At 39.5% G+C, this 11,327-nt stretch overlaps 1 protein-coding gene across 1 annotated transcript; it reads right to left on the reverse strand.

Annotated features, from left to right (window-relative positions):
• Window positions 1-5,730: 5,730 nt before the first annotated feature.
• Window positions 5,731-7,500, reverse strand: TwdlC (TweedleC). The gene is made up of 2 exons (XM_017148476.3): window positions 7,295-7,500; window positions 5,731-6,915 (listed from the first exon to the last, which is right to left on the reverse strand). Exons 1-2 carry the CDS (start codon window positions 7,428-7,430, stop codon window positions 5,960-5,962), a joined length of 1,092 nt encoding a protein of 363 aa, XP_017003965.2. The 5' UTR covers window positions 7,431-7,500; the 3' UTR covers window positions 5,731-5,959.
• Between the last annotated feature and the right edge of the window lie 3,827 nt (window positions 7,501-11,327).

An 11,327-nucleotide genomic window follows, 5' to 3' on the forward strand; every position in this document is an offset into this window, starting at 1 on the left:
TTCGTTGTATTTTTTCAATGAGAGCAATTCAATGCAATTTCTGCTTTTATATTGCAGCTCCATTAGCACTATTGTTACTCCAGATAAGATAAAGTGAAGTTACACATGTCCCCTCATAAGTGGCAAATAGAAAAGGTGTGAGAAAAACTTCCCATATGACTCAACTGAAACAATAGTTAGCAAATAACAAAGTATCCACAAAATCTTGAAGCAACCATGGGGCAACTGAAAAGGGTTTATCCTAAGACAACCCAAATTAAAAGAGTTTTTGGCACAAACTGAAAACGGAAATATTCACATCAATGAATGTAATCCACGGCTGAGTTCACACTTTGTGTCAACTGATTTGCATATTTTCATCAGTTAGTTTTACCCACTTGTTCGAGCTGAGGTTTCCGCCTGAATTTGAGGTTGATGTTACTAAGAAACGAATTAACATATGAAAAGAGCCCAGGAGCATTTGTTGCTTTTTGGACAAAGGTCAAAGGGTTTCAGACGAGCCGACAAAGACGTCTAACACATGTCAGTCGCCCAGGAGGGCCATTATTCACTTTAAAGCTTTCAGCCCTTAAGCCCAATAATCTACCTTTCGTTAATTTATCAAAATACAAGCGGCTAGACAAATTTATCCGTAAGCTCGTTGGGATTTTCCACCATTTTCACTCTATTTTTCCTGACAACTCGACAGAAAACATTTGGAAAATTCGTGTGTTGCGGTTGAGCTTTTCGGTATGCCAAACTACAAACATTCAACCAATTGAATGCCAATAAATATTCCTTTTGTTGTTGAAAAGCAAACCATTTCTTGTGGAAAGTAGTTTTTAAACACCCATTTCCAAATGTTTTACTGGACTTTTTCCCAAATGATTTGAAGGTACACAAAAAAAATGCCCCTGACCATCTAATGACACAAGTCATCGGTGGTCAAGTGTGTCTACAAAAAAGTGTATGGGAATTGAATTTCATTCTTGACTGCTTTTACCTTTTGTCAAACTTAAAAAAAAGGGCATTCGAGTCAAGGTAAATTGGAATGCCATTAGTCCTTCCCATAGCACTTAAAGCTACTTTTGATAAACATTTGTGTGTAGAGCCCTATTAAATATATGATTTAAATCGTTTTACAGTAAGGAAGACATTTTTGTGTGTGCATCTACTCATTTAATAAAAACAAAGGCACACTGTGAAACCATTTCTTCGGCTCAGTTGTCTTACATAATGAGGTCTACATTTCTATTGAATGCCTGGCCCCTTCAAAACATCTGGAATAATTCACAAGGCCAATTCAGTCTTCATATGGGCACTTTTTCGCAGGCTTTGAAATAAGAACATATTAAGCTGACTCCGCTTTCCATTTCACTACTCTTTGCAATGCAAAACACACATAAAATGCGTAAATTTGTTGAATTAATTTTTGATTTCATTTTATTATCGTTTGGTCTGACACGATATGCGTGGACAAAGGTTATTTCTGGATGAAAAGGCGATTGCCCTTAGAGCAAATTGGCCTTTCCACATGCATGAATTCTTCCCCCCACACTTTTTATCCTTCTACTCCAGGAACAATGAAAAACACAAATCACAAAAACGCCGAATCACTTTGTGCCCCTTAAAATTCTTGCAGAAAAATTTGAAGCATATTTGTATTATTTAACAGGTCCTGAAAAATGGAACCCTATTTGATTCTTTGTCCACTTGTTGAATGTTCCTAAAATGTAAAAAACTAACAGAGCAAATCGATTGAGAATTTCATTACAAACATTTTGCAAAAGGACATTTGCATATAATTTGGGCCCGCATCCTAAATCTGAACTTGCCATGGCTGAATTGCCGTGGGATTCCTGAAACAATTCCAGTAAAACAATGTGAGTCAGTCTGTGCACAAATCTCTGAATGACTTAAAACTTTTTTGGCAGGCAAACAAAACTCTCGGCTTAACAAAGAGCAAACTTTTAGGAAAGGAATTTTTAATATTGGAAGCTGGGCTTTTGCATCAATCTCTGTGCATCTTGCAGTTTGTTTATGGGATTATTCAGAAAGTCGTTTGAGATGAGCACACAAACTTACTATATCGCCCAGCGACGCCTCTTCAAAATACAATTTTATAAACACCCACTTGTTTTTTTTTTTGTACCTGCAGTCAGTCAACTGTTTGAAAGTTTCGGCCCGGCGCTTTTGTGTGTATTTTGAGTGTAAACAAATTCAATTTGTTGCTGTCATATCGTTTCTCTGGCTATCTTACTACATGTTCGCAGAATTCTTGGCAGCATTTTAAGTGCTTGGAAGAGCAACACAAGTCCTAGTATAAAACACGGAAACAGCAAAAACGTCACCGAGAAGGTAAACAAATGTGGCGAATAATTTGCTTGAGAAGATTTATTCCAGTTGCTCATTTAATTTTGTTTACTATGCATTTTTTAAAGTCTGCTCAAATATTCTACTACTCAACCCCTGCTGAATCAGAAATAATTTGACTCTTTTGTTATCGATAAAATTATAATTTATATCAAATGAAACAAATTTCCCAATACTGACTTCAACAGAAATGAATGGAAATATATGCTAATTGATGGAAAGCAATCCGTAGAGAAACATGTATTTGACCAGAAAGAAAATTTATGAAAATCCAATCAAAAATAAACCAAGGCCTCTTCCTTTCGTCATTTCCGGAGTTCAATTTTATTTATTTTCTGTTCGCGCCATGTTTAACATGAACATCAGGAACCAAATCAATATGGCATATGTCGTATGTCGTTTGATAACGAAATATCTAAAAACGAACAAATATATAACCATGAACTGTTTAATTTTGATCTTTTTGCAATATGTGCAGTTTTTCTACAAGCTGGTTTATTTACAAAATAAAATTCCATTGGCTGGTATCAATTCATTGACACTGTATTTCATAACGAAAAATTAAAAAATACTGAAATAATATAGCTTGATTTGAAACGTTGAAACTACGTTTAAACTGATAATATTTTTAAAATTATTTAGTAAAAATATATATATATATATGTTCTTTAAAATATGTTCTTAGACCTTAAAATATTCAAAGATTTTTTTGCACTTAAAATTTGTTTTCCCCTTTAATCTCTTTAACTTCCTTCATACAAAGTTTCACGTAAAAATCTCGTTGATTGGCATTCATAAATTCATTTTTCAGGCGTGAAAGTGGGAAATGTAAAAAAGTGATATAAAGGGGCGTGAAAAGTGGGGGAGGTCAATGGTAAATTCGTGTCCGGAACACGATGTCACAAAAACAAGGAGTACTAGCAAAAAATGATGAGAAACCAAAGCCAACGAATGTCTGGCACTGAATTTATTATTATTTATGATGCTAACGGAATTGATGGCCAAATCCCGCCTCCGTTAGTTGAGTATATTAGTATTGCCACTGAGTTAATATTGATTTTGCGGCTCCCTTCGATCAACCAGGACATATTCAAATCCCACAAATCGGGAAGTGTTCGCCGAATCAATAAACCAGAATTCGCATTATGTAGACAAGGCAAACAGATAGCAGGAAGTCAAAGGCGGTAATAAATCGGCAAGCATCACTCGACACGCGTCGACATTAAAACGACACATAAAGCGACACCGTAAACAGTCTAAAAAAAATCTGGCTCAAAGCAATCTCCCAGCTTAAATCGAGCGCAATTAAAGCTTAAAGGCCCAAAGGAAGCCCCAAAAATATGCTTTTACCTACCCAAAAAAAACCAGCACACATGAACAAAGCTGCTAAAAAGGACTAAGTCTTTAAAGCTGCTCAATTTCAGCAACATTCTGCATAATTTACAATTAACCCAGCCACACATTGTTGTCGACGCAAGTAGAATGGATGAGAAACTTAGGGGATAAGACCGGCTAAAGTCCGTTTCATGCAATATTTACAACGACAGCAGCGACAATGTAGCAAATGCTTTATATTTTTTATGTCCAAACTAAACTACAGCTCCTGCAACACAAGCAAACTGCTGATTGATGATATTTCCGGCGAGGACCCAGCATAATGCAATACAAATACGAATTTATCAAGAAATTGTATTGCCGTCAATTTGGAAGGAACTAACAAGCGATGAGTTTTCTTAAGCTCAGACAGATTAAATGCAGCAAAGCTTAAAAATAATAACCACAAAGTGGATTTTGTCTCCAGGAAACGGTATTATTTCTTAATGAGATGAGGTATAAATAAACATTTGTAGCTGCCAAAGAAATGTGACTATTCAGAAAAAAAAAAATCTTAAGAGGTGCACTGTATAGGTGTGCATATTCTAGTGAGCTGAATTTTAAAAAAAAATTTTAAGAGGTGCACTGTATAGGTGTGCATATTCTAGTGAGCTGAATTTTAAAATATACAGATTTTTAAAGTGAACTTTTGACGCAAATTGACACACTGACATGGGTCGCAAAATGGGTTGAATTGACAGGCTTTTGTCTCGAGCGGCTGATAAATCTAATTTGACACATCAGTCAGGCGCCAAAACTCCACTAAAAACATCTGTAGATAGTCAGGAAGGTTGTCCTGATTTCTGGTCATGTGTCCGCAGTTAATCCCACCCAGAACCAAACGAACGACCGAGCAGATGTGTGAAACTCAGCCAAATGCTAACGAGCGGAAACAACAAGACAACAGATGCCGGCGGAGAGGACAAGCTGATTAGCAGGTAAATAAAGCTCATTACAACTCACCTGGTGCACTAAAAGCAATGTCAATGTCAATGCCAGATGAAATGACCCAAAACAATGGCCAGCAATTTCACTTGCACTCACTCACTTAATTTTTTTGCGTATTGCGTACACGCACCGTTGGACGCTTGGTAATGGTCGCAGTTTATTAATTGTTTATTGTTTACCGATTGTTTTTTCGCTGTTTATTGCCACTCACCGCAATGAAATGAATGGCTATTTTTTAAGGGATTTATAAGTCCGATTTCGGAATCGGCGAACGAGAGGTGAAAACGCTGCGGAAAATGTGAGGAAGCCTGGTCACTGAAAACGATGCGACTCGCGCGAGCACAAAATGCGAACTGAATGTGCCGCCGGATTTTCTATCCGACTTTTCCAACGGACTGACTGACTGATCAGCCGGCCACGAAACTCGGGCATTCGGGCCACGAAACTCCTGCTCCTTTCACCTTTCACCCACATGTTGCCGCATCGTTTTGCGCAGGCGGGAAATTTGGCGGGAAATCTGGGCAACATGTTGCTGTATTCCTTCTACTTACTTACCATTTTAGCCATTACTATTACGATTATTGACCAAGCAGAGCAATAAGGAAAGTCATCAACAGTGGGCCTACCGCAGAAATTAACAAAACGTAACGCTATTAAGCGGGCTGTAAATTCGCCAAGGTCACGTCTTCAAACACAGGGTCAATTATCATTTTGGCCGGCATTAGATGAGCCATCATTAAATCACTGAAACGAGAAATTCATTGTTGTTTATTGTGCTTCACATATTGATGGAGGTTCTTTTAGGCGTTCAGGGAAGAAATTAAGTATGGGCATAGAAATTAAAATAAATAATATATGTATTCAAAAATTCTTAATAAGACTTAGAGACATTAAGTTATTATAGTTAAGAGAAAAAAGTTTAATGAATTAGAAGATATCTTTTAAAATTTAACAATATTAATAATTTAATATTTATAATGTTTTATTATATTATTTTTTAAGAATCTTAAGCTAGAAAAAATATATTTATTTCTCCCAATAAAAACTCACTTTAGTTTTTTTTATAAATTCGATTTTTATTATCTACACAACTTTAATAAAACAAATGTAACAGGTTTTACAAACGAACAAACAACGAGATGTGTGCATGCGTGGGGGGTGTGGGGTGCGGTGGCACGTGTGGCCGTGTGAATTGGGAACAGGGGATTGGGTGGAGGTGCATCCAATGGACATTCGACTATGACAAACGTGTGAAATTGGCTAGGTATCATCACCATCGGAGCTTTCACTTCAGCTTCTTGAGGAAGAAGCGGTTGGGAGGACCGTAGCTGGTGGCGGGCACATGGGATGGAATGGGGGCCAGTCGTTGCTCCGGTTGCTGTTGCTCCTCCACGACGATGGGTGCCATGGAGGGCTCCTCAATGGCCAAGGCAGCGGGAGCGGTGGCGGGGGGCAGGTACTGATTGGCGGGAGCAGACAGGGTGGTCTGAATCTCCTCACCGGTATAGGCAGCTGCGGTGGGTGGTCCATAGACGGCGGCGGGAACAGCGGGCTGCTCGATTTCCGGCTCGGGAGCCAAAGTGGTGGGTGGCAGGACATCGGCGACCTCGGCCAAGGGAGCAAAGTCCTCGGCGGTGGCCTGGCGGGGCTCCATCTCCACCGGGGGCACTCCGTAGACGGGGGCCTCCTCCTTCTTGGTCTTGTACTTGATGAAGTAGACCTCCGGCTTCGAGGGCTTCGTGGGCGCTGGCGTCGGGATCACGATGTCCTGCTCCTGCTCCGGCTTCTTGTGCAGCACATAGATCAGGGTCTTCTCCTCGTTCTGGGGTGGTGGTGGCACCACGGGCTGTCGGATGGCCGGGGCAGATGGGGCCTTGATGAACACGATCTTGTAGTGCTTCTGCTTGGGTCCCTGCTGGTGGTGGACGCGCGTCTGGATGGCATCCTCCTCCTCGAAGTCCTTGGGCGGCACATGGACGTAGATGTGCTTGTGCACCTTGGTCTCCTGCGGGGCGTTGTTGTAGCCACTGGCGTGCTGGACACCGGACAGGCGGTGGGCCATGTTGTAGCTGTCATCGTAGGCGCTCAGGGGCTCAGCGGCAGCGGGAGCAGTGGGAGCCACCTGCTCGATGGCCTCCAGTTGCATTTGGGGTGGCAGGTAGGTCTGCTGGGGGGCAGCAAAGTTGGCAAACGACTGCTCCTGGGGCAGCGATTGGTAGATCTGCGGGGCCATGGGATGAACTGGCCGGATAAGGATAGGAAAAATATTAAATAATAGTTTTATATGGGTCAAGAATTATTGAAATTATATATTTGCAGAAAATATTACAAATAAAAATGTTTAATTGTAAAAACATATTTTTTAGATTTTATTAATGAATAGTATAAAATATTATAATTTTAAAGTGCGACAAAATATTATTATATGATTAGGTTTTATATTTTGAAAATTAGATTTAGATTCCTAACATTATATTTTTTACAACGAAATATTATATGATTTACTTTAAAATCTTTGTTTCATTAATTAGATATTATTTCAATCGATTTAATTTGAATTATTCCACAATTTATGTGGCAATCTTTTAGTGGAATTTTGGCTTCATCTCTAAGCACTCACCATTTAGTGGCAAAGCCCGCTGGCTCTGCTGCTGTGGTAATCCGTGGTAGGCGTAGGGGGATGGGGGCTCAGGACGAGCCAAAGTGGTGGCCACCAGGGAGGCCACGCAGACAACGAACAGCGACGAGACACGCATATTGCTCCTGCTAATGGTAATCGAAAGTCCTTGGCTGCTAAACAAATAACCCGTAATCCTTTGGCTCGATGGGAATGCTTCGATGGAGAAGCTCGATGCTCGACTGATGCTGACTTGGTCGCTGCGTCCCCAATTTATATGATTCGATGTCCGAAGCTGAGTGCTCAAAATCTCATTACAAAAGGTAAACGAAAAAATGAATTTAATTAAGCATCAAAAGAGACGCGAAGAGCGACGCGATGAACTTGGCCAAAAGCGACGAAGAGCCAAGAAATGGATACTGAGATGCAGAGCGGAATCTGCGACACGTGTCTTTTGGGTTCACAAGCGAGAAATTAGAGCAAACCCGGCTGCAAATTCGATTTTCCAGCAGGGGGCAACCCCATAGTCCAAAATCAACGCCCTGGGCTTCGAGTCATTCACATAGTTTTGTGTAACACTCTCATCCGAGTATCTTGTATCTTGTATCTCATATCTTGTATCCCGTATCTCATATCTCTTATCCATAAGATGCAGCAGCCGCAACCTTCGGAGAAGTGCGCCAAGTGTTATTTTCACAATTGGAGCGCACTTAAATCGCTGGCTTGAAATCGAAAGTGACCCACGATTACATACTCGACCAAGTCCCATTGATGAACTTCATTCATGTGACGCCTCGAGGAACTCGTTTGTCCAGTTTGGACTTCCTCGCCAGCCGGGTCAAGTGGCTCCCCGGCCATCCAGCCAAGTGGTAATCCATTTTTTCACAGGATTAGTTAAAAGGCTACACAGCGGACAATACAAATGGGTATGATAAGGTGTGTTTATAAGTCAGAGGCTTAAGGGAACTTTGAAATATTCTTTGTTTTGGTATAAAACAGAATAAATATTCTAACAATATTTGTATAATTATTTTAAATCAAATATTAAAGTATCTAAAACATTATTACAACCTACTATTCCTCTCAGTTCTTTAGTAAATTTAAAACCGATAAATAATATTTCTTTGTAAAAAATCCCAGTCATTGCTGATAATGCATTTTACTATGGCTTACAGCCTATTCTTAGGCCTAACAAATTACTTTATAAGGCTAAAAATACACCAAGTCATCAGACCAAAAATAACACAATAACGAAGGGCTTTTCAAGGCCAGTCCATAATTTCCCCCAACTGTCAACCGTTGACGGCGGACACTTTCAACACCTACGACAACAATTACGAAACAATCGTAACAAAATCAAAATCAATTTTCAAATTGAAGCCAAACATTAAACGTCAAAAACGAAATCGAAACAATAAGTAATAAAAACAAAACAGCAGCTACCCAAATAAAGTGAATAGCGAGCGGCGTTTAATTGGATTTGCTGCACACAGCGATGGATTGAAAGTAAACATTGCCGCAGTAACCGAGTCAACTGAATCCGAGTCGAGACACTTGTCCACTTGCTGTCCACACACAGAAATCATTAATCGTAATTGCAGCCGACGCATCTCGACGCAGCCAGGTGGAAAAAAGTCGAGTGGCTGTACGGACACATGTAGCTTATGGCCATCGGAATAAATATACCCAAATACCTATAAGGTGGCACAAGAAGCTGAGGGGCGTACGTAATGGCAACATGGTTTTGGGGCTTTACGTCACCGATCGAATCGATTGGAAATTGGTCCACTTGGCCACCGATGAAGAAGCCCAACGAGTCAGCCTCTGACAGCGGAAAGAAGGGTTCGATTCATTAAAAAGATAGCAGGGATGCAGAGCCACTCGGAACTGGAACAATAAATATTATACCACCTATTTTAACATTTTAAAAATAGTTTAAAAGAACTACACAATATAAGATTTATTTTTTAAAATATCAGTATCTTGGAAAAAGTTAAGGTTAACTAGGTTGAATAAGTTCTTAATTAAGTCTAATTTAAATATTAAAATCTTATATTTCTTATTATTTTCGGGAAACTTTTTTTAAACGTGTCAGAACCATTATTTGTTCAAACAAACTACAAATATTTAGAGTCCATCGAAATAAGCTAAACAAGTAATAAGAAACGAATCCTAATTATTTCTAAATGCAAGAACACGTCTATTTATTATTCTATTTTATATTTCTTTGTGTGTATAAAATATTTCCATCCCTGACGAGGAGAAAGAGTGAGAAAGACCTAAAGGAGCCTGCCGCAGATTGTGCCATCGACGGTTCGAGACTTGGTGAAAATCAGGTCAACAGTGCAGTAGCACATCCATTCACGAGTTATTGATTTGCGCCGATATCCGATCGAGCCCCTGCCCTTCTCCTCTTGGCATTGGCTTTGTCTTCTTTTGGTGCCCTTCGCATCGGTTCCATTGACATTGCCTGGGAGTTGCGTCCCTCTTTGGGGGGAATTTCCATTGGAGCAGCTTAAAAATAGACGGAGCGACCGGGGATGCGCCACTTGACTTGCCACTTGTTGCACTCAAGTGCCACGAACAGCAAAAGCCAAAGAAGAAGCACACGAAGGGGCAGAAGCTTTGGGGCTTTGTCATTGAGATGTGAACCCACAAGTCGATTAGTTGGCATTCCAGCGCAGGAGAATGTGTAGGTCATATGCTTTTAAATACGGAGTAAAAGAGCTGCGAACCTTGTGGTTTAAGTGGACATAATGATATGGATACCCAACTTAGAAGTGGCAATTTTATTTTTAAAATATAAGAAATACCTACAAATGCTGTTGAATATATTTCAAAATTTTCCAAATTAATGTAAATACAAAATTTACATCCATTAACATCAAAATACCTCTTTCTTTCTCACCCCAAACCTCAAATTAACCCAAGCTGTTATAATTTTGACTTCCACATAAAATGATTTACTGATTTCCGAGAAATGCTCGACTACCAAATTAAATAATTTTTATTACACTCGAAAGCAAGTGTATTTTTACTTTTACCACAAAAAAACACCGAAAATAAAAAGGCAATGCAAACGAAACATGCAAATCATGCTCCAAAAAGTTTATTAAAAAAGAAAAATAAGATCGCAAGTAGATGTTATATATATTTAACTGGGTCTTCAGCCCACACTCCGTAAATTATGATAAATGGCGAATGAATGTGGTGCTATTTCCCCCGCGTTCCCCTCGCTTTTAAGTGCGTTGACAAATCGTTCGGCTAAGTGACTTAATAGCCAGCCCGGAGGAGCATAATGATGATGATTACAGCGATCGGCGTCCGTCGATTATCTCGTTAATTAGAGGCGAAGACGACTGACAACCAGAGCGATTTTGCACCGCTTGCCATTCCGCCCCATCAAGGTCATTCGATTTTAGCACAATTATCGAGGGAGGCCCTTATCCCAGCCCATCATCATCGCCTCCGGTTTTATGTAACTCACTTACAACCTGTGGAAAGTAATTAAAATTGGAGCAAGTCGAGTACTTTTTTATTTACGATGGTGGCTTGGGTGATGGTTGCCGTGACTAGGTTCCTATGGCAGTGTTAATGAGGCTAATACCAGTCCTGGCCAACAATTTAGGCCGGTCGTCGGAGCAAAGGAAACGAATAGGATTTCGGGATGAGTGGAATATTTCCCTAGTCTGCTTATATATATAAATTTAAGTGCTGCGCATTAGTCATCAAAGTGGCTGGTAAAAATACAATTTAACTACAGGTTTTACTAAGAGTTTTTATGGTCTAAGGAATTCCTGGGATGGTTTCTGTAACTGGAAAAGCAACATTAATTAGACAGGATTTAATAAAATAAATAAAAGTTCATATTGGAACCTACAGAAATAAATCAAGGATAAAAGAATTTTAAAAAATTATTTTCTTGAGTATAGAAGTAAAGAAAACAATTTTTTATAACATTAAGAAAATTTATAAATTTAAACGAAGGATGTCAGAATGTTGTAAAGTCTCCTCTTTCGTGTGGATTTTCTTTGCC

The sequence above is a fragment of the Drosophila takahashii genome, chromosome 3R, assembly GCF_030179915.1.
Source record: "Drosophila takahashii strain IR98-3 E-12201 chromosome 3R, DtakHiC1v2, whole genome shotgun sequence".
Lineage (NCBI taxonomy): Eukaryota > Metazoa > Arthropoda > Insecta > Diptera > Drosophilidae > Drosophila > Drosophila takahashii.